Raw genomic sequence first — 24788 nt, forward strand, 5'->3', positions numbered from 1 at the left:
TTGTGGTATAATCGGGGAGGGGGGGGGGGGGGCTAGGTCCCTACCGCCCTCTGTCTCAATATTGCCATGATAGGCGCCTGCTCTTGATCGCAGCCAGAGAAAGATTGACTGAGACGAATGCGCAGCCACTCGCAAGAGCAGTCGGAGCACAGGACAGGAAACATGTTAGCGTTTTATTGCGATAGCAATTATATGGCAAACTCCAAGCGCATTCCTGCCGTCGTCGTGGACATGACCGTGGACTTCACTGTAAGGTTACGCATAAAGTCCAAACACAGTAACATCGTCGCCGCGCGCCGTACCCTGAATCTGCGAGGGTCACCTGGCGATCGCGGCTCAACCTCACGCGCGCGAGGGAGGAAGCCGGGGCGGAAGCGCGCTTCGTCTGTCGCGCGCGAGACACGGGGGAGTGGGGGGGGGGGGGGGGGGGGGGGGGCTGTTCTGGTTTCCACTTCGGCGGCTGCTGCTTGCGGCGAGGCGTATCTTGAACGCCATCTGTGACGTGGAAAAGGTGCGCGCCCGCGCGGGCCTCATCTTCCAAGCGATCTGCGTTGTGGATAAAGTGCAATTAGTGCCGGTAGCTTCGTATGCGCTGCGCCTTCGCCGTTTTGTTCGCGTTGACGCGAGGGCCGGCACGAAGGTCAATTCGCTCGCTGCCGCGCCTCCTCAATCCAGCGTCTTGACAGCGAGTTTCCGCAGTCATCGAGCGAGATGCGTTCATGTTTACCTGTGCACGCGTGACACCGTGTTTGTTAATTTTGTTAGTAAGCGAATGTTTACGAGCTTATACGGCCGATAAAGCTACTATCCTTAGTTCGTATAGTTGTCCACTAATTTGCTATCGCAATCGATGCTTCGCCTTTCGGGCGAAACTGCGGCATTTTTTTTTTTCAGTTGTAAACAAACAAGGCGCGCACGCGCCTAGGCATGGAGGCAGGAAGGCGTAGGAGAGGCTCCGGCTGGCGCTCATCAGTTGAAGAGATTGTGGCGGAAATCACGTGGTGTTTTTCGCAAAGGAGCACGGGTACTAGTGTGCCAAACATAAACGCTACCATAGCTACCATGCTCCTGAAGCTGTCGCCGCTGCTCTAGGGCTCTGATAAGTGAGATACGCTTTCATTGCGATAGCAATTATATGGACACTTCAACCGGATTTCTGCCGTCGGCGTTGTCGTCGCCGTCACCGTGAGGTTCCGTATAAAGTCCAAGGGCGATAAAAATCACCGCATATCCACGAAGTGAATGATGATGAGTGGGCGAAGCACCGGGGGATCATTCGGGTAAACCACAGGTGCGGACGAGAGAGAAAGAGAGCGCGCGTCGGGAACGAACGCCCTTATATATATATATATATATATATATATATATATATATATATATATATATATATATATATATGTTATTCTCACAGAGTTTGTAATTATTCCTCGGTCGACTCATGATGTGATCCTCGGCATGGATTTCTTGCGGGAGTGTGGTGCCACTGTCGACTGCCGCACAGGGAAGGTATTCGTAAGTGGTCAGATTCCGTCAGGACTCCTTGAGAACCCTGTAGATCGCGAAACTACATTGTGTGTTTGTGGTGATACGGTCGTACCTGCATCTACTACCGTTTGTGTTCCCGTTGCCTGTTGCGGCGCCAATTCCGACAGCTTCGATGCTACCGTAGAACCGCAAGCACGTTCACCGGTCCTCGTTTTCCTCACGCGTAACATTATATATATATATATATATATATATATATATATATATATATATATATATATATATGCGCGTATACATACATAGCGGTCTCCATGCCAACCAGAGCTACGGACTACGAGAGAGAAGGCTCGGCCCTAAGGTGCTTCGCCCCTAAAATCGTCGCCGCGCGCCGTATGCGCGTGTGAAAGCGCGTGGAGGATGCGCGCTATCACGGAGAGCGAACGCACGGCTGACAGCAAACGCGACCGTCGCCCGAAAGGCCGTTGGGGTATGGGAGGGAGGGAGGCGGGGCGACGCTGTGCTGAGGTACCAAATGCGTATCTTGCAACCGGGCGCAAGGTGAATTAGCCACTCAATCTCCAATGCGAAAGCAAGAAAGAGGGAAGGCAGCGCGGGAGGGAGGGAGGGGGGTAGCTTCTACTCTGCCAAAAACTGGGCTTGTACTTTGCCCGCTTGTAGCGGTCGCCCGCACCGTCTCTTATCTCCACACGGCTCTGACCTTTGTATGCGCTGTGCATTCGCCGCTTAGTTTCCGTGGAAGCGATAGACCGCACGAACCTTCGCCCGTTGCGGCGGCTGCGCTTGCTGCCAGTGTTCTGACAGTCGTTGTCTGCGGTCATTCGGTGTGATCTATTCATGTTTTCTTGTGCGCGCTGACACCACACTTGTTAATTCAGTTAGTAAGCGAATGTGTCCAAGTTTATGCAGCCGATAAAACTAATATCCCTACTCCGAATAGCAGAAGACAAAGATAATGTTCAATATCCTGGCAAGGGAACAAGAATTCAGGATCGCCAGTCAGCCTCTAGAGTCTCTAAAGGAGTACGTTTATCTAGGTCAATTACTCACAGGGGACCCTGATCACGAGAAAGAAATTTACAGAAGAATAATATTGGGTTGCAGTGCATACGGCAGGCATTGCCAAATCCTAACTGGGAGCTTACCACTGTCGTTGAAAAGAAAAGTGTACAATCATTGCATTCTACTGGTGCTAACATAGGGGGCAGAAACTTGGAGGTTAACAAAGAAGCTCGAGAACAAGTTAAGGACCGCACAAAGAGCGATGGAACGAAAAATCTTAGGACTAACGTTGAGAGACAGGAAGAGAGCGGTGTGGATCAGAGAACAAACGGGGATAGCCGATATTCTAGTTGACATTAAGCGGAAGAAATGGAGCTGGGCAGCTCATGTAATGCGTAGGATGGATAACCGGTGGACCATTAGGGTTACAGAATGGATACCAAGAGAAGGGAAGCGCAGTCGAGGTCGGCAGAAAACCAGATGGGATGATGAAGTTAGGAAATTTGCAGGCGCAAGTTGGAATACCCTAGCGCAAGACAGGGGTAATTGGAGATCGCAGGGAGAGGCCTTCGTCCTGCAGTGGACATAAAATATAGGCTGATCATGATGATGATGAATCCCGAAGGTTCATTAAAGTATTTCTCAATTATGAGGTTACACACACGTTCGGCTTCGACGGAGAGAACCACGTCACTGACGGTATGCCTGCAGTCCGCCGTTGTCGCTTGCGTTCGATGTCTCGAGTTTGCTCGCCGGCGTGGTTAGCAGCATTCGGCCGCCATTGCAGCTTGAGATTTTTCGAAATTGAATTCCTTCAAAATTAAAATCTGTCCGTTACGTAAGACAATGAAAGGCTCATACCCCCTTAAGCAAAGGCTCATATCCCCGTAAACGCGGCCTCCCCACTACGACGACAAAACAGAAGTGAAATTGTGCGCTGGGATGATGAGCGGCAACGCAGCCAGCTGTGGAAGACGACGACGAACGCGGGAGCAGGGGCACGATCGCGTGCCGAGCACGAACACGAGAGCGCAACCAGAGGGGCGTCAACGAACCAGCTGCGAAAGAAGACGACGTCTTTAGAGCCAATGCGGAGGATGATAATTTTCTGTACAGAGGCGATTTCGCCTAGCAATATACGATTTCGCCTAGACATATAAAGCTTTGCTTACAAAAAAACAAAACGGAAAAAAAGAAGACCTGAGATTTTATTGGGAAGGCTTCCATGTGTGGGGTACGACACGTGGTGTTTTCTTAATTTTTTTTTTAACCAGCGTACACTAAACCAGTATTCAATGCGTAATCTTGTGCTAAAACATTGGTGCCTAGCAGCCGTCTGGAGGTATACAGACTCCAAATGTGCCGTGTAAATGATGACTATTCCAGTTAACTCTTTCTTGCTGTGTTTTGTTGCCCAGTGCGGAAACATCTAAACTGAAACAGCAATGAAATTCAGTGCAGATTTTTAATGCTGTTTTCTCGCAACTGAAGCGTGGCAGAGGGTCTCCAGCAAGACATATGCTTTGACTACTGGTTGAAATTTATTCTGCAGTTGCAACATGCCCTCTAAAGTTGTTCGAAAGATAATTAGCGAGATATTGCTAAAGTTAACAAGACTATCGGCAATTATCGCGAAAATTCTGATATATATATCAAAATTTTCGCCACTGTAATATCTTGGTGAGTAGAAATTATCACTTTGCTTGTTTTGTTGGTACATAGAGCTTCATTAGAACAAGTAGCAACATAGTAAACGACTGAGTGAGTCGGAGTCAGTGCCAAAACGTCGCCATGCCCTGCTCTCACGTGACCACCCTCTATGTCGTGACTTTGCGACTAAGTCATCTCCTAGGATACGAAACCAAAAAATGCAGAAAACGTATTATATTAAATTGGTAAGGTCAGTCTGAGGCTCGCAAGTATTTTTTCTAAAGTTTCGAGTTGCCGGAACTTTATTTAAGGCTAAAAGTATTAAGAGTTCAAAGTATCGCGTGAGAATTGTACTGGTGTGGTTGAGTGGGTAGCATTCCATGACGGGAGGCTTTTGGGAACAAAGTATGGGATGGTGACGAGAGACACGACAGCCACAAGTGCTAAGTTTCTACTCAAATTTGGTTAGCGAGCAGAGTGACATCTTATTCATCGACCCCGTATCAAGTACTTCGGTTGGTCCCAACATGACAAGGCACAACAAAGAACCTTTAAACAAACAAGTTGATGGTACGAAAGGTGATACGAGCGCCGCGCACCAAAGATCATTTCTATGCCCAACACAGGTCAAGAAAAGGTAGTTGATAGCTGCGGACCTTGTGATAGATAATCAAACTTATCAGTGCATCCGTGAAGTAGCCCAAGCATTTTAAATTAACACGTGAGGGAACAACTATCCATCCAGGCTTCTGTAATGCTGTTAAAAGAAATGGGCTTCATTGATGGCTCATGATGTTTTTCGTTTTACACGTAAAGTTTTCTTTTCTTAGTATGGTAAGCCTCGGTTTAAAAGAACCATGCCATCTGAGAATAATTCTGCTATGCCCTCGGCGTGTATTAGTGTATTAGGATGCACAGTGGTCATCATAGAAAAGATCGCACATTAAAGATTGCGGAGGCTTCCGGAATAGCTAACACGACCGGGGGTTCTTTGACACAAAACTAAATTTATGTTCACGAGCGGTTTTTTTTAGCATTCCGCTCTCATCGAAACGCAGCCGCCGTAGGCGGAATCGAACCCAGGACCTCCTTGAGCACAGCAGCGCGACCCCATAGTCAATAAGCCACCCCTGCTGGCAGGGGTGATTGAGAATAACGCAGATATGCTGCAACAGTTTTATTAAAAGTTCGGTGAAAAAGCTTTGCACGCATTTCTAATGACTCTCTGCTTCTTGGGTCCGTTTGTTGTGCGCAGACATTGGCGCTCGAGAGCTTCAACAGGCTGGCGGCGCCCAGTTTGACGCTGAAGTATGCGCTCTCAGTGACCATGAAGGGCCGTTGGGCGGTGTCCACGGTCCCAAATCAGTACGGTTTCTTCACGCCATGCATGACCAACAACACCATAGATTCGTTCGCCAGCTACGCACAGGTGAGCCGGATCAAGCATAATCATAATCGCCACTAGCCTGTCCAGACTCGCTGCTCCATGGAATTAACTCAATTATCGGATTCTAACGTGCACTTATTTTCACGGCCAGAAATGAAAAAAAAAAAGAATTGCAATGTCATCGAGTGGGAAACACAGCACGGTGTACATACGGAAACAGATAATAAAAGCAATGCCCTCTATCGTCCACCCACCTGTGTTTAATTATTCGTCATTATGGGGTTTTACGTGCCAAAACCAGTTCTGATTATGAGGCACGCCGTAGTGGAGGGCTCCGGGTTAATTTTGACCACCTGGGGTTCTTTAACGCGCACTACAACGCAAGCACGCCGGCGTTTTTGCATTACGCCTCTATCGAAATGCGGCTGCCGCAGCCGCATGCAGGCTGCTCTGATGTCATACATAATCATATAATAAAAACAAGTTACAGAAGCTTCAGCCATGAGTGCAGAAAATTTCGTCGTCATGACAATACGATAGCCTTGAGACAGAAATGCTGCTGCCTTATTTTGGGAACGTTGTAACAGGTCTCTTTTGACGATTGACACTTTTGACTTTTGACTAAACCGTTGACTACAAAGCTGACCGAATACATCGATAGGTATCGGACACCTTAGTGACATAATTTTTCAAGGGTCATGGTCTCTAACGTGCTCCTACGCCTATGTTCGTGTTTTAGCTATTGTGTTTAAGCGACGTTCTTTTTTTTTACTCCTCACGTGACAGGTGTGCAAGGATCCAAGCTTCATGTCAACACCTGGTTACGATCCTATGGTGGACGCGACTCAATTTCGCCACGTCATGGAGCCTCTAATATTCTCTTACGACGATCGAGCAGGACTGTGCAAGAAGGTGCGATACATCGGGCGACGGCTAAATTCACTGGCGAAATATAGATATAGAGACATCAGCAGGAGCTGATTGTTATTTGGGCCTGTGGAATTAAGCGATAGCTTTACCCCAGGAAACCCTATCTAAATACTTGGTCATGGAGAAATAATTTAGCTCATCCACCACTGTGCCAAATTGGATGATGTTTGCTGCATTTAAAAGAAAAGTTAAAATATATGGACTGTAAGCAGTAGCTTTTTGATGTTGGCGATTAAGGAAGTAATTTCAACACTGCATGTTTAAAACATACTTAACATTCAAATAATTCAGCGATTAAAACCAATATCGTAATTCTATAAAATGGCTCTGTTGAGACACATGGAGCGACAAAAATTAATGTATTATGGGAGCTCTGAAACATACTACCAATTTGTTAGTACGCTTTTGCAATGCCCTTGTAAACAGCGCAATGATATCAAGTAGTCTTATAAAATTATATAGCGAATTTGTCCGGTTGAGTTCTCTGACAGATACAGTTTAACGTTATATCAGTTTTTGATGATGATATGTAATGTTTAGTGGCGCAAGGGCCAGATATTGCCAAAGAGCGCCATGCTTGTGGTGACGGGTTACCAGCGAATTTTCATTGCGATGAAACATCAGTTTTTGGTACTGGGCTAAGAATTTGTAAACATCATGCTTCGAAATTTTTACTTCAAATTCTACGAATTTTCTTTAATCTCGGAGGTTTTAGAAGGAAGGTTTATGTCGGAGCCAATTCCGACCTCGATATTCAAATACAAATTTATTTATTCATTTCATATGTAGTAAAGTGTATGGAGACAAGTACACGGAAAGAGGACCTAGAGTGAAGTACTGTTAGGCAGAAGCGCTGTAGAAGCAGAAATGCTTTGATGAGATACCGCCTTGACTGACGTAAAATAAATTTCTTGCATTCGAGAAATGAACCTAAATATAATAACTGCAAGAAGCAGAATTCTGGTTTAATCTGGAATTTTTTACTTAACTTCCCCAAAATTGGAAAATTTAAGAAATATTGAAGCCCAAAGTTTAAGAATCAGCCCCTCTACACCAAAAGAGGTATCGTGCAATATCTGTTTTGTGGGATATGGGCATCTGCAATAACTGCTCAGTTCAGTAAACCGCATCTGTTAGAGCAGCTGAAGCGGAAGAATTTGCCATGAATTTATATTTTCTGTTAAATTGTTACGACGGCTAAAAGGGTTTTTCAAAAGTCCTGCTCATAAATGATTGCTATATTTCAGAACAGTGTAAAATACATGTTTTTTCTTGCTTAAATATATTATTAGGTGCAGCGTAAACAATTCTGGTATCCTTTTTTATTGACAATTGTTAGATTTGCAAATTTGGCAGTTCAGGTTTTTTTAATGTTTTACAACTTCGAAGAGTATTTGTTAAGAATTTGATAGTCCAAATAAAAAATCTACTTGCCACAGTTACAAAAGTTTTTTTTTTTTCAGGCGCAATAAACCTAATTAAGTTCTGTACAGATGCAATAAAGTTACAGTTACAGTTACAGTGTTTGTACAAGTTCTGTACTATTTCAATGCGCCCTTGTTGGGCCAACTTGGAATACTAGCGCAGCGCTAACGAGACGGAAGACACGAGAAAAGCAGATGAACACGGACACGGTGCTACGGCGTCTGTGTGTTCATGTGCTCTTCCCTGGTCCTCATCCTGGTTGCGGTAAACTAGTAGTCTTAAATCAAAGTCCTGCTTCCTAGAGTTGGTAAAATGCAAATTTCTCCAATAAATCAAATACGTTGAAATCGCTTCTAGGATTATTTTAGCGAGGGAATTTACACGTTTCACACGCATGTGATTAGGGGAAATCTGAGTTAAAGCCGATATGCAAGGCTTCTCTTCTTAAGAGCTTAGGTTCGGGAGCTCCTTATTTTGCTGACTATAAATGCACTGAGGAGGTAGGGCTGTCTGCTGTCATCATAATCATCGTCATCATAATCAGCCATTATTTTATGTCCACTGCAGGACGAAGGCCTCTCCCTGCGATCTCCAATTACCCCTGTCTTGCGCTAGCGTATTCCAACTTGCGCCTGCAAATTTCCTAACTCGTCATCCCATCTGGTTTTCCGCCGACGTCGACTTCGCTTCCCTTCTCTTGGTATCCATTCTGTAACCCTAATGGTCCACCGGTTATCCATCCTACGCATTACATCGCCTGCCCAGCTCCATTTCTTCCGCTTAATGTCAACTAGAATATCGGCTATCCCCGTTTGTTCTCTGATGCGCACCGCTCTCTTCCTGTCTCTTAACGTTAGGCCTAAGATTTTTCGTTCCATCGCTCTTTGTGCGGTCCCTAACTTGTTCTCGAGCTTCTTTGTTAACCTCCAAGTTTCTGCCCCATATGTTAGCACCGGTAGAATGCAATGATTGTAAACTTTTCTTTTCGACGACAGTGGTAAGCTTCCAGTCAGGATTTGGCAATGCCTGCCATATGCACTCCAACCCAATTTGATTCTTCTGTAAATTTTTCTCCTGATCAGGGTCCCCTGTGAGTAATCAACCTAGATAAACGTACTCCTTTACACACTCTGCTGTCACGCACCTTCAAACCGGCTTTCTCGAGCAGGAAGCGGTACTTTGCGTATATAAAAAGCCATCGGGCTGTTTATGTCACTTAGGCTATAGCGCCCTGAATATGACTACCCTATAGTTTCAGGGTTAGCAATACAACTTTCTCCAAATTCTAACCACGCTTTTAGACCTTTAGCGTGACAGTATTTGTTTCAATCGCTTCGTTGATCGACGCCTGTTCATCAGTAATGCCATACCTGGCAGCCTCCGAATTTTAAAATTCGTAATATCCCATGGACACAACAGCTAAATGGGGTACTACATACATAGAACAGACAGAATTGCTTTTGTCGGCAACCCGAGCACCCATGCGGATTAGGTTTATTGCATTTAAATGAAAAAAAAGTTAATATATAGTGAATGTAGGAAGAAACGTTTTATTCGCCGGCAATTCTTGTTGAAAATGTTTCGAACTTTGTAAAATTACAGAAAGTTCAGTTAGGTTACAAATCTAACTCGGTGATTAGAAGGAAGTTGCAATTATGCAAAATTGCACCTAATGGTAAATATAACGCGGGCAAAAGAAGTTTATCATGCACTGCTCTGAATCGCATCCCATTGTTGCAAGTTGGACCCTCGCAATACCCTAGTAAATGTTAACCACTTCACGTAACCTGTAAATTCATATTACAAGTTTGTCTAATTAACATGCTCTAACAGATGCCCTTTAAAGTGCCGATATCTGCTTTTGGTGAACAGTTACGGAATTGTAAATTTCGAGCTTTAATTTTTTTCGAATTTCCTATTCTGAGGAACGTTTGCATAATATTTCAGTTCCTAAATCAACATTTTGCTGCTTAGATTGATTATAATTTACTTTCTCCTTCAAATGCTACAAATCTCGTTAAAATCAGTCCACCGGTTGTCTCATAAAAGCACTTCTGCGCTCTGCATGTATTTGAATAGAGCAATTGGAGTTTACCCCGAGCTAGAGCTTCCTCTTAAGAAGTACTTAAGCTTAATCAGCCCGACTTTCCGCACGCCTCCCGCAAGCGTGCGGATGTGCGGGAAAACTTCGCACACAGGCGCACAAAGTTTGGTTTAAACTGCTGATGAGGACCCAGTGTAAACCGAAATCTGTCCACCTGTGTGCGACATGTGCAGTTGCCGCACATCCGCACGCGTGCGGGTGGCCATGATAAGAGGGTATAGTGCTAATATCCCGAAATAAAAGTAGATTTACGCTCGAGCTGCCCAGTGCTTCAAGCCGCACCGCATGCAAGTGGTCGGGCGAAAAATTGCACATTTCGAGTACTTGTGCACAAATTTCGATTTACACGGGATAATCTCGGCTTACACTGCATGTGGGCACACATCCTAAACCGAAATTTGTGCGGAAGTGTTCGACATGTGCAATTTTTCGCACGGCATGCGGCAGGTGGAAGGTGCGGCGTTCGGCTCGAGCGTAAATCGACCATTATACCCTGCAGTAGTATTATCTTAAATACTGAATGTGCCAGCGTTAGTACTCTGACTAATAATATACGGGGAGTTCCTTTTTTTAGGTGAACCTTACTTACATCGAAATCAAAATGCTCAATTAAGTGATAAATTTCACTAACCAACTTTCGGAATAATGACTTAATTGCACATATTTCAATACACGAATTGAAGCCAGTGATTGACACATCCACTTGAAACCAATTTTGCGGACTAACACGAGTTTTGAGATCAGCGCTGTGAAGCTTTCGGGGAAAATGAGGTGCTGTACAGAGTTTTTTTTTCTTTCAGAACGCCTTTTTATACCTTGAAGCTCAAACGCTACTTGGAACACCAGTGCATTTCATTGCAATTTTTGGAGCGCATATCTCGAAACTAATATTAGGTTTGGTTTCTCAAGAAACAGAATGTGGTATACGCCATGGGTGATATTTAAAAGTTCTGTTTGCGATAAAAAAAAAGGTATCCGGTATTTTTTCTGGTACACGCGATCTCAGCACCGCTGCTGTCAGATGGCAGCTTCGGCTGAAGTAAAATCTCAAATAAACTGAATCTGGGGAAATATACCTTTCATTTTCTTTTCATCCCAGTTGTTTTTAAATGATAGAATGATATTTTCAGCCGTAATAAGGAGTGCCTTTCTTATTTATTTAGTAGGTATCGCTGCCGTCACATGTAAAATGGTTGTTGAAACAGCATGTCTGCCATAAATTGCAACATTTCTGCTGTAAACCAAGCACATTTCTGTGGTAAATTTCTGCAGAAAGTCGCTAAAAGAAAATCGAAAAAGTCAACTGTGAAGTTTTTTGTTACATCGACTACTTCTGTCGTCAACCCATTCTGTTGTCCCGACTGTTGTCCTGAATTCTGTTGTCAAGACAGCACGTTGCGTTATCGACGTGACAACACGTCAGATCTACAACGGAATGTTTTGTCGATTTTCTGGTCATTTTATCTCAATGTTAAACTAATACTTGTTCTTGGTTTGTTCTTCACATTCTTCGACAGCTGTGCACAGTGAAGGCACAGGGGACAACCCTGAAATTCGGCATCGCCGTCTACGACCTCGACTACGCCGACTTTTCGAACACCTGCGGATCGAAGGGTGGGCCATTCTCAAGACTGCACATGCTCCGCAGTGTGCTCAACTTCTTCAGAACGAGGTACACGACCACAGCGGACACGGCAGATTGCGTCGACCTGGCCATGTGACAGACGTGTGCTTCGACGGACGTGTACTTTGGAGGCATGAAAGCAGCGCACTTCGGACGCCCTCCAACTTCGTCAATGGGGCACCATTCTCTGTTGAGCGATTGAAAAAAAAATTGACAATAAACGCCTGCTGCGCTGACTGCGCGCCTGCATCGTTCTTTACTTAATTTTATGGGCAAGTTATGCTTTGTAGAGCGTTCTAGCGTTTCAAAAACGTATTGCCATTTGCGAACTAGCGGGTTTCCGCATCCATGGAGGGCAGTAGCAACTCTGGTAACATCTTTTGACCGTTTGTCCCGTGGCAATGCACTAGATATCTTTTTATTACATGCCCGTTCTTGTCGGATGAACTAGACAGACTGGATTGAACACTGCTACTTGCGTAGGCGTAACTACAATTCTTCAAAGTTCGGCATCCGTGCACTTCTACTGAAACAGCCTTCCAATTAAGTAGTCGTTTAGAAGTTGGGGTGAAACTGCTCGAAGCAACTGCTGTAGAATAAATTCGGAACTACTGCAGTTAGTCACTTCACACAGAGAAATCATTTTAGGGGTACGTTGACAGTGTGCTAACGTGGGCCCGTTGATACACAATCATGCGAATAAACAAAGATTTTGAACGGCACAAGAGCTAGCAAGGATAATGCTTATTCGTACGTAGTGAAAGGTTGCCATTTACATGCAGACATCAACTGCACGAGAGCGTGGCACGTTTACAATTCAAAATCAAGATATGAAGTCTTCTTTTAGAATAGATATGGAGGATTCACTGGCGAATGTATCGCCAGACTTGTGTATAATAAAGGTTGAAACATTTGCACTTTAGAGACTTATTCCGTTTAAGAGATTTGCGTTTATCGAGGTTCCACTGTAATAGCTCTTGCCCTTTATGCTTACATTCTGCGCCACAAGATGATGCCACAAACGCGGCTGCTCCCCGAAACATCTCCGATAACCCACTATTCTGTAAACTGCAAGACGTTTACGGCTAAAGCTCTCTAACTAAGCCAGCTGAAACTATAGTACAGAGCTTTGCTAGCTCTAACTCGTGACTGACTTCCCACACTTCTTCCATTTTAACACTCCTAATGCCAACGCATTAAAAAAGGTAGTTGTACTACGCCTCCAGATGCACACATAGTATCCACTATAGAATAAATACACCGCTTTATAACCATGAGAAACTGCTCATTTACACCAAGCTTTCGTATCTCGCAGCGCAATAAACCTCACACCTTTCCCCGTTAGCTGACCTTCATTTGGCAGGAAAATGAGTTTCGTGTTCCACATAAAAAGCTTCTAGAGCCCAACCGTCTTCAACAATGAAGCCTCCGACAAATTCGTGGGAGCTTCCAATGCGTTTATTTCATTGGAAGAAAATGTGGTAGAAACAATTTCAAGATGGCTGCCGACGTTAATGCGATTATAGCGTTCGAACAATGTAGTGACACACCGTATTGCCATCGCTGAAACACACACATCATCATCACCACCACCACCATCATCATCATCATCATCATCATCATCATCATCATCATCATCATCATCATCATCATCATCATCATCATCATCATCATAATCATCATCCTATATTTATGTCCACTGCAGGACGAAGGCTCCTTTCTCGCTCTTTTATCTTGACATGGTGCGCTATTTGGTGGCTCGGCCGCTAAATCCGCGCGTGTGCCGAGCCACCGTCAAAGAGATTAATTGAAAAGGGGCACATAACCAGTGACTGAAGTTGGCGTGAAAGAGGTTCACTGAAGAGCGGCACATAATGAGTGTCATATACCCAGTGGCCCAAGGTGGTCCGTTGGTTCGCCTTGATTCGGGGTCCCTAAAGCTCAGCCGCCCGATGAACTACCCAGTGATCCAAGTTGCCGTGAAGGAGGTTCCATACGAGCCAACAAACATGCCAAACACTGGCGTAAATTTCCAAAGAATTCTAAAAAGTATGGCTTTTTTGGGCTAGTTGTTTAGATACATCAGAGGGGTCATAACGCTAGAAGACACAGACAAGAACGAGACAACGGAACGAGCGCAGACTTTCAACTGAGTGTTTATTTCCAGAAACAACCGTTTTTTGTTGCCCCGCACACCGAAATGGCCCAATCACCGCACATGAAAAACCAGCCGCGTCCAGGAATGCAAATTCACTTGTAGTCAAAGCAACTCAACGGGAACTGATGAAGCCCTCGCTATCAAAGTGGCTTCAACAAGTTCTCGCGTAACTTTATCTAAATTTCTATGCAAAACAGAGCAGTTCTTAAACAAGGGTTTGTACCCATGATCATTAGAATGCACAGAAACATCACCATACCGGTATCGGTTCAATTTTTATGGTCTCTTAAACCTATCATTCAGGCATCTCCCAGACTGCCCAATGTAAACCTTCCCGCACGATAACGGAAGGCGATGCACGACATTCTTTACGCATGACACAAGGGGGCTGAGGATTCTATTTACAACCTGCGCGTTTCTTGGCAAAAGGAACTGTGACACTGCATAATCTGAGCAAATATGAAAGTATTGAGCAAATAAGAAAAGCTGAGCAAATATGAAAGATGTCGTTGTGCCGTATTTGCATAACGTATCACACGCTGAAAAGGTTGATAGGTTAAAGTAGATGTATTTTCCGCTGCGCAAGAATGGCTCAACTTATGATAGGTTAAGAGAACACAAATAAAAATTGAACTGATACCGGGATGGTCATGTTTCTGTGTATTTTAATGATCATGGCTGCAAACCCTTGTTTAAGAAGTGCTCTGTTTTGTATATAAATGTAGATAAAGTTACGCGAGAACTTGTTGAAGCCACTTTGATAGCGAGGGCCGCTGATAGCTTCATCAGTTCCCCTTCAGTTGCTCTGACTACAAGTGAATTTGCATTCCTGGACGCGGCTGGTTTTCATGTGTGGTGATCGGGCCTTTTCGGTGTGCGGGCCAACAAATACGATTGTTTCTGGAAATGAACACTCATTTCAAAGTTAGCGCTCATCCTGTTGTCTGGTTCTTGTCCATGTCATCTAGCGCCATGACCCCTCTAAAGAATGCTAATCGTATTAAAGTCTGCGGCATTGTAAAAGCCAAAATGGTTGGCGCTACACGCGAAAAATAACCGATCCGCATTAGTGGTCAACGTGAGCAAGGTAGCAAATAACACTAACGCACAAAATTAACGCGATTGTTTCCAAATCTAGGACTATTGTAGTAGAGCAGGCTGATGGCGTGGAAGCACATCGACAATTCTTTCGCATTGAAAACAGCTGGCTGCTAGAGATCACGTTGACAACACACTGGACGTGCACACCTATACGCGCAACAAAATGATCAATAATGTCTATAATAGCAGAGCACATACCAGGCCTCTTTGTTTTATGACGCAGGAAATATGCTCAAATAGAACCCTGTTCCGGGAATCTCCTCGAATGACTTAAGCCTACACCTTCAGAGCCGAGAACCAGACAGAACTAAGCTCACCACCTTGATGACTTTGTCCACGGGCGCCAGCTCCTGGACTTTATCTTGCAAAGGGGAGCGCAGAAGTTTTGCGGAGAAGTGTTCCTGGACTTTGTCGATCAGTGCTGGGCTGGTCGAGGCGCACAAAAAGGCTTTCACCCAGCGGCTAGTGTGCACGTCCCTAACCATGAAGTGCGCTGCGCACGTGGCAAATCCCACGTTGCAACCGAGAATGGCTTCGACGACGGCTATCACAGCTTCCCTTTCCCCGGACAGAGGTTCGTAAACGCGCAATTGAGCGCAACATGGTATAGTTCGTATCGAAGTTATCAGCAAGAAACGAAAGCAAACTATCGTCCTCGGAACTATCCCAGGATGAACAGTCGAGCTGCAGTAACGACTCACTGATTATCACTGCGTCGAGCAGAAAACGCACGTTGCAACTCGCCTAAGCGAAGATTATTCATTTGTAGTCTTCGTACGCCCTCACTGGCTATAGGATAATCTAGAGAAGGTTGTGGGAGTGGTCGTCTGCCGAAAGGCAGCCACATAAGTATGGCTTGTCGCAACCTTTCAGTTCGAGATCTCTCAGCACGGCAACCTCGTGCAATAGCTGCACAATGACCACATCGTGCACACTTCGCTGATGGCTTCCCGCGAAAGGAAGAGCCATAGCGTAGTCACGTGGTGCCAGGAACACAACATGTGGACTGTTTCGCCGGGCAAGTCCGCGCTTGGCTCATTGAGCGAACTGACGGCGACGTGACGTACTTCTTCCCCAAAGTGTTCGAGCACAGTGAGGGTCGCCGAGTCGAGCAAGTATTCGCCCTTTATGCGGACTTGGTCGCTCACTCCGGCGTCGCGGATGATGCCCCGGTGGACTTCCGGTAGTTTATCGAGCGCTACATCACTGACCGAGATGGTTCCGAGCATGGGGAAATTAAGGGAACCCAGGAGAGGCCCTGACCAGCATGGGCGTATAGGAGAAACTGTGGCGGAAGTCACGTGCTACTTTTCGCAAAGGAGTACTAGGACGGGTACCCCAAATGCCAACGTTACCATAGCAACCACACTCCTGAAGCTTTCGCTACTGCTCTCGGTCTCCGAAAAAGGGAGATAAGATTTTTCCGTTGGTGTCTTTCCCGCAGCACGTTTTGTTCGCGAGAAAAGACGACTTTGGAGTGTGGTGTGTAAGCTTGAAAGTTGTGCTTTGGGCCTGTGAGTGCGAGTGTCAGCCAGCAACAGATACACTCAAGCAATCACGGCGCAGGTCTTAGTCGTCTCCTTCAACGTGCCACAGAAGAACACAGAAGCACGTCTGCTTCACTAAAATTGCTACAGAAGTTTCGTAGGCTTTGTTTTGACGCGCGTCGGCAGCACACACTTCAGCGACTCGTAAGAATGCAAGTTCAAAGTTCGCGCCTATCTGCTCCGGCGAGCTGCAGAACCCCTGATGGAGGCGCAAAGGAAGATGGCACTAACATGGCTGCACTTTCGGCTTCAAAAACGTGAGGGCAGGGTCTCTCCTGTTTTGTTTATTTTCTCCATGGTTCCGAGCAACTCGATGACGATGGCGATATCGAAGAGAGCCCTGCACTAGCCTGGCCCCAAGCCCGCGCGGCTCAGTGACAGGCACGACAGCTGGACCTGCGTAAGATCGTCGCATGCCTCCAGCCAGGCATTTATTTAGTTTATAACAAACTTTCGTGTCTTTTAAACTACTGCGCGATTTCTTAGTTGCCGGCACGCAATTCGCAGACTACCAAATGTCAGTTTGGTAGTTTGCGCTAGCTTGTGCCGTTTTGCCATCTCAAAATTTGAGTTTGCGTCAGCCTTTGCAGTGCATTTTTTTTTTGTGATGTGCTATAAACCTCTTCAGCAAAAGCCCTAGATGGCGCCATCGTCTGCGAACATTTATGAAATGTTATGCGAGTCATTAGCCCTTTTATTTTGATTGGCGACGCGAAAGGGATATTCTGATGTAGCCAGATGGTTTAACATGACAAGGGTACGGCAAGAAGTTATGGTTCTCTCAGCCTGACGGCACGTTTCAGCGTGCAATCAGCTGGTGGCTATTTTTGCATATTGCTCAATTTTTTGTACAAGCGTGCTGTTTTTTAAATTTTTTGTTTTCTTCTTAGGACTACTTCAACAAACTTTCACGTGAAAAACTGCTTAAACAGCTCATTGAGGTTGCATTTGCTCTACCACAGCGCTGTGCACTATGGTTTTTGAGTCAAGTACAAAATCTTTTAAGACGTGTTAGTCAGAGAACATGTATTCTGACACCCGAGAAACAGCATGTTGCCGAGCCCGTGGCTACAATGATGAAACCACCGTTACTAGATTTTACTAGATTTTTACTAGAGAGTGAGTAACGTCAGATGAAACGATCACTAGTGGTGCCTCCTGGAGCGCAGAACGGGCTTTTGAGCCACCTCCGTGATTGGGCATCAGTGGTGCCGCGGTATTTCGGAGGCCATACATTGGAACGGTTTTGTTGGAGGCCGCATGATAGGCGGCGCTAGCTACTTGTGAGCTGAACTGGTGAGCCATATTTCAGAGCACAGCGTGTTGAATTTCAGGGGTGTGCTTCGCACCACCGCCCATCGACAACGAAGGAAATAAATTTGGTGGGGGCATTATTACCTCACGCAGTGAGCCCTGACGAGCGAACTCTCCATGAATCCATTCCTTTTTTCCTTTGCAGTATCGGCTCAACACGTGACCTCCGAGACTGAGCGTGTTGTTTGGTTTTTAACCAATGCGAGGGGGAGGGGGGGATGTCATTGGCTGCACTGCCGTAGCTTTATCTCCAGAGCGGGTGCATTAAAACGTACCGCGCGCTCTGACATGACGATAACGCGTTGGGCTGTATTACTTGACTTCAATCGTGATATGCTCCCTCCTCGTTCTCTCCTTTCTTCATGCCAACAGTAATAAAAAGTAGAGCAGCAGATCACTACCATCGGCATGAGGATCATAATCACCATGTCTCTGAGAAAAAAATTTGGAGACGCTTAAGCTTCGCCTTTAAGAGTAGAACGCGATAGCGTTATCGGGACTCGTTCGCATCGCAACGCGTGGCTGTAGGTCTGGTAGAAATGCTGGAATAGGGGTTTGTGTTTGAGTTTCCTTGTCGCAGAATTAGGTTTTCTCGTACATTCAAATTACAATCCGACGCCGATTGCTAAACAGTCCGACGGCGAATCCGACGGCGAATCCGACGCCGAATGGTAAAGTCGCGCTTTATTTACCATTTTCCTGACGGATTTCACTGTGAGAAATTCAATTTTTGTTCACGAAAACCTTGCACCACGTGGAGGGCCTGCGCGGTCGGGGTGGTTGGCGATTTTATCCACCACCCGCATCGCACACCGGTTGCCGACGCCGGATTTTCTGCGACACGGGGCCCTTAACGCTGTTGCGTTAACATAAAATAAGATAAAAAATAAAGCTGCACGTAAAGATGGACAGGGCCCAATGCGAATAAATCAGTGATGCCAACCAGACACATTGCCCTTCATCTACTGTTTCTCAGAACTGCTGAAGGTACATTAAACAAAGGTGTTCCAGGAAGTCTGCAGAACAGATGAAATCACTCTCCGATGCGATGTTGCGGTGTTCGTTAGTTTCGATTCATATTTATTAACTTATTTATATTAGCATTATCATTTAGTCTTGCTTTCTATATCCTCATCCCTCAATGCAGAGCGACAAACTGGACACGCGTCTGGTTAACTTCCTTGCCTTTCCTCTCTCTCTTTCTCCTCCTTTTTTTTTACAGCGTAAGCTGTATATGAGCTCATTCCAATAGCCGTTTCGGTTCACGATGGTGTCCGCGGCCGCCTCCGTCGCCGATATCCGGTGCCCATAACCGCCATCGCTGGAAACGCAAAAAAAAAAAGTTCCCCGTCCCCGTCGTGATCGAACCCGGGCCCGCTGCGCGGGAGTCTGATACTCTACCACGGAGCCACGCAAGCGTTTTTTATTATTTCATGGTATTTATTACATTAACATGTAATCCAATAAAACAGTCACCAATTGTGCAAAGTCATAGAATGGCGGGCACAATGAGTCACACACAGAAAAACAGAAGAGGCACTCTTCCGCTTTAAAACGGTGGTAAGGCGAAGCATCTCACCAAAATGGGGTGCTAGTCCGGTTGAACATCAAGTCCATCATAATCATGTTTTAGGTGCACAGTCATCAAGGGCTTGCTATCAGGCAGCGGAAAAACGCGCCCTAGCGCGAAATCAACGCGATCCCGAGCCTCTGCCAGTATGGTGGCGCCATCTAGTTAAGGCGCCTGCAAGCGCAGCGTGCCGGACATCATGTAAGTTGCTTATAGCGGTTGCGTGCTGCATGTAACTGGACCTGGTTAACTAATGCAGGCTAGGTGACTATTTCTCACCAGCCCGTTTTGAATATTCCAATAAACAGTCATCATCATCAACAACAAAAACAACGTACCGTGCCACGGGTCAAGGGATGTGAGATGTGCGCCACATATTCTGGATACCTCTTCGGTACACACTATGGCGTCTCCTCGCAAGGTACGAACCGCTGCTGAAGAAGCGAATGGTAGAGCTACGTGCGTGGCTACAACCAGGCATCATCGGGCTCAGCAGACTGCTGTGCAGAGAGCATTACAAGCCGCAGCTCGCCTTCGACGCCGGGCGGACAGTTCAGATTGTTCCCGTCAAAACGAGGCGAAGAGACTTTGCCACGAAGACCCTGCTGTGCGTGGTGCCGAAATTGGAGCTACTCTTGAGCCGGTCCACCAGCTTACGCTGTGACTGTGCTGCGTGTGCCGCGCAGGCCTGTGACCCTTCTTTTTGGTTCATAACGTGGCAAAATGATGTAGTCGAAGTACTCATTACCTAAACTCATCACAGCAACCCACGTATAACAGAACAGCACAACAGACATAAGATCGAAGAAAAAGAAAGCGAGTTTCGTTCATGGTAACGATGGCGTGAATCAATGCACTGGAAACAGAGATGCTGGTTCACACCGAAAAAGTCTTCAATTCGTTACGAGACATCGTAATTTTTTTTTCACATGCAGTGCGGTAAATGCAGTGAATATCAGTTTGACTCGGTCCATATGTTCTCTAAGGAGAGCATTCCTGCATTTGGCATGCTTTGGAGTGAGGAAATCAGAGTTGGCTCCACATCAACTGCCGCGATGACGACTGGCTAGTGGCTATGGCTTTCCGCTGCTGAGCACAAGGTTGCAGGTTCGATACCCAGCGAAGATATTCGCATTACACGGGTTTGGAATGCAAAAGTGGTCGTGTACCTCGTCTTTCATGGCCGTTAAAAGAACCCAGTGAGGCCAAAATTTTTCCTGAGCTCCCAACTGTACATAGCGTCCCTCTTTAAGTCCGTGTTTTGCTGAGAGCATCTGCTTCTACAAACATTTCTCGTGTAATAGTATTTTTTAATAATTACGGGCCTTATTTTCTTGGCCATAGCGTTTTATGTTATTCTGTTCCCTGCGGCATAATACGTGTAATGCAAGCAAGTTATACGTATATGTATAATTGGTTGGGTTCCACAGAGTCCAACAGGGATCTATGCTGCGGACCATAGATCCACAGAAGATAGTCAAGTGGGTGGCTTGGGTGTAGCCCCACTTCTGACATTCAATGGCACCTTGTTGAGTGCTGTGCGGGAAAAAAAAATTTCACAGGAGGTGCGGTAGATCCGCGAGGACAGCTGGGCGAGGGCAGAAGGGAGGGGTCGCGCCGAATGCTGGTCCGATGGTCCGGAGATCACACGGACAGGTTGCAGCATGGCGTCAACGTAGTGCCAACATCATCAGCTAGGAGCCAAGGTAGAACCCCGGGTTTCTAATCGGAGTACCCACATGTGTCTTTCTTAATCTTCCGTGCCCAGGACGAGTTCAGCTCGCCGTCGGCACTTTTCAATTTCCTGCGATGCCATGGACGAGCTGGTTTCGTCCCCGTAGTTTGTCGTGCTTCTGAGGGATCGCGGCACGCAATCCGCGAGGCAGCCCAAACAGGGACGAGCTTGTTCTGGCGGAGGAAGTAAAGCATGTCGGCAACTGGGGTCTTTCAATGTGATTTGGCCATTTTTGGCCAGTATTAGTAATAATATTGTGACACGGAAGGAGTCAGCGGAAGGAGACAGCGGGCGGTCGGTCAGATCCACACACAGAGAGAGATAGCAAAGAGAGGAAAGGCAGGGAGGTCAACCAGACGAACGTCTGGTTTGCTACCCTACACAGGGGGCAAGGGAAATGGGATATAGAAAAAGGAAGAAATTGAGCACTGTGTGCAGCGATGCGCCATGGCACCAAAGTCCCATAGCGTTGAAGACATCTGGGATGAACCAAGGGCCAGTGGTCCTTTGCGCGAATAGGAGGCTGCCTTCGCCCCTGCACATGAGCATCGATCATTCTGATCCACGCAGAATGATAAGTGCTCGTGTGGAGCGGTGAAGGACTTGCTCACAGCTAAAAACAAACAAAAGAAAGAATAACAAAAAGAAGAAGAGAGAAAACAGGCACAATTGGTGCTCAAGCAACGTGCCGATGCAGGCGTAGCGAGCGCGCAATAAAAAGGCGAGTTACTTAACGAGGTGCCCGATCGATGCTACTACTGGTGTTCTTGAACCGTCTCTGTGATAGTCGGAAGTAGCAACACCTGCGCCCGCGGCGCAGACGAATCGACAATATCGAGTTGTTTACTCTGTACGTTTCCGCTGGCACTCCAACTGGTCTGCGAGAGAATATGTACGCATTGCATAAATAGCACCATGAAGATTAAGCGCACCGTGTTTGAGAACCAAAATGATTGACGGTACCGCACCTGCCGATGCAATTCTTTTCTGAAATCACGGTGTATGATCTCATAAGGTAATTTTTGGCAATAGCTGAACCAATTTGAATAAAATATACGAAAGCTAAGGAGAAAACGCTAAGTTCTTCCGGCTGTCGAAAGTAGAATTCTGATATAGGTCCTCAAATTAAAAAAAAAACAGTATTCTAGAATGAACAGAAATAAGAAATGGAAAGAGATTCACGAAGTTTAGAACTCTTAGTTACATTGAGATAGTAAGAAAACAAGGACTAAGCAGGCAAAGCGTGAAGGTAGTAGGTTTGTCGTCTATTTGTATGTTCCTGGTGGTGCCTGTGCTGTTTTCATTAAATATTTTCGATCTTAAGCTGCATTTGTGGAGTAAAAACGTATAATACTAGAAGAGCCACAGAAATATGTGATCAAAATCACCGTTCTGGCAAGGAACTTTAATATGAAGCTTGACCAAAAAAAAAAAGAAACAAAAAGAAGGATTGAAACCATACTCTACCGAGTTTAACTGATTCTACGTTCGTACTTAGGCTGGCCCTTTTTGGCCTTAGATTTAGTATATTAATTGAATATTCAGTGTTTTTGTAATAATAAAATGGATTCGAGTGCAGCGCCCGAGGTCGCATCTCCTGTATGCGACCGAAAGTGTTTTTCTGTACATCAACACAAGGTAATAAATATTTATTCCCACAATTACAATACATTCTAGGGCGTTACGCGACATAAGCACGATCTGATTATGGGGAACGAGGTTGTAGGGGGACTATGGATCAGTTTTGACCACCTGGGGTTCTTTAACGTGCGCCCAGTTGCGTATGGTGCACGAACAATTTTGCATTCCGCTCTCATCGGAATGCTGCCGCCGCGGCCAGGATTGAACCCGTGACCTCGTGCACAGCTGCTCAACGCCAAACACCTTGGACTGCCGTGGCGGGTCCACATGCAGAATTTTTACTTACAGCGCTTCATTCACTCATGACCCTAGTATCGGTTTCTGTAAAGAACACACACAAAAAAAAGAAAATCACCACCCCTTTCACTCCGCGAAGATGGTCGAACAGCGAAGCTGTGAACGGCGCTACTTGCGGGGGACGGGACCCGTCGGTGTTCCTGGCGCGTTCCTCATGCTTTTTCTACGACGTTACCAGACAAGAGTCCTTGACCAAAAATCCGTACATACAACCAATGCTAACGCGAACTCCTCTCACCAGCACCTCCTCTAATTAGAGGAGGCGCTGCCTCTCACGCCCCACTCCTTCATTGACCTACTTTTTTTCCTACATCGCCATTGGTTGGCGCACCACGCGCTCTCCCCTTCAACGCGAGTATTGGACGGCGCGACTTACGTCAACCCCCCTCCCTGTTATCCTTTTCATCTGCACCGTCTCACAGCCTTCTCACAGGGGGAAAGGGTCACCCCAACCTCTTTCCTCTGTTGAGCTCTTTTCATCTCCTCTCCCACTAGGTCACGTGGTCCCATTTTAGCGAAGTCCGATAACGACGGCACAGGGTCCGCATAAACAGCTTCGCTGTAAAGAAAGCGCGCGGAAAGACATTACCCGCTTTTAGAAATGTCACAGAATACACTGAAGAAATTCGAGAAAGAAAGAGAAACCGAAATGCTGCCAATCACAGACGGCACAGAAACTATCTGGTCTGAAGACGACTAGCAGACAGTTTTCTATCTTTTGTTCCCTTCCCTTGAAATTGCTAAATCCCTTTCAGACCTAGAAACGCTATAGTTTCGAGGGAAAACTGACACACGAACTAAATAAATTTGCCATGACTGTTAATTTCATTCACGTGGTTATGTTTCCGCTCATGCGCCTTAGCAATCTAGCGTAACTGCTGTGTGGCAGTGACAGACCAGAAATTATTGCTATACAGACAATAACTTGAAGCAGACCATCAAGCATTCATCGGCGATTGAATGAGCGTATATTTGATTATGCTCTGAACTTTATCCAACGTTCAACTACATTATTGCATAATGCTATGCTATATCTTGAGCAGGGGCGACGGCTAAAATTTGGCGTCAAGTGACAGATTTTTCATTCAAGGGTTTCGAGAAGGCTTGCCTCCCGCGGGAGACCGCAACTTCTACACCGGCAACTCTTTCGCTCGCAACTTGTCTCAGTGATACGAGGCGCGCCCGAACCATCACTCTCGGGTCAGTGAAGGACGCGCAAGCTAGGGCAGACACGTCGTGGACACTTTTCGAAAATAAATCAAGTCGAAGGGAACACACGGTCTGCGACAAAAAAAGCAGTGATGGCCCATTTCAGGGATCCTTTATGGCCGCCTTTAGTTTTGATTATGTCTGAAGCTGTCGACCGTATAGGCAATGGCTTTCTGGAAACATTACTTTTTGTGTGCTCCTGCTTTCTGCGCAACTTGGGTATGGGCACTTGTCCGCCCGGAATGTCCATGGCTGCCGCTATGGTGGCTTTACTGAAGATGAAAATGCGTGCAACTTGTTCTTCTAGTCTTCGGACTTGAGGGTACTAAATGACATGGCATGGTGTGATCAGTTTATCAGTTAGTATTTGACTATGTATACGATAAGGCAGTTTTGATGTGGAGAAGAGACACCTAGCCCATAGTACGTGCTGTGTTTCAGCTTTGGTTGCGCCCATATACAACTTGAAACGGGCGTTTCAGATATTGCTGACTGCTCGGTAGAAGCAAAAACAAACTGGATGCAAGGAAACGTCTCTGAGACGCCTATTACAAAGAAATCTTGGGAAACCACGCGTTACATGACCACGAT

At 46.0% G+C, this 24788-nt stretch overlaps 1 protein-coding gene across 1 annotated transcript; it reads left to right on the forward strand.

Annotated features, from left to right (window-relative positions):
* The first annotated feature begins 5428 nt into the window (after positions 1 to 5428).
* LOC119452297 (uncharacterized) lies at positions 5429 to 11823 on the forward strand. Its single transcript, XM_037714529.2, has 3 exons — positions 5429 to 5584; positions 6329 to 6454; positions 11519 to 11823. The coding sequence occupies exons 1-3, from the start codon at positions 5483 to 5485 to the stop codon at positions 11720 to 11722; spliced, it is 432 nt and encodes a 143-aa protein (XP_037570457.1). The 5' UTR covers positions 5429 to 5482; the 3' UTR covers positions 11723 to 11823.
* Positions 11824 to 24788: the final 12965 nt, after the last annotated feature.

The sequence above is a fragment of the Dermacentor silvarum genome, chromosome 5 (genome assembly GCF_013339745.2).
Source record: "Dermacentor silvarum isolate Dsil-2018 chromosome 5, BIME_Dsil_1.4, whole genome shotgun sequence".
Lineage (NCBI taxonomy): Eukaryota > Metazoa > Arthropoda > Arachnida > Ixodida > Ixodidae > Dermacentor > Dermacentor silvarum.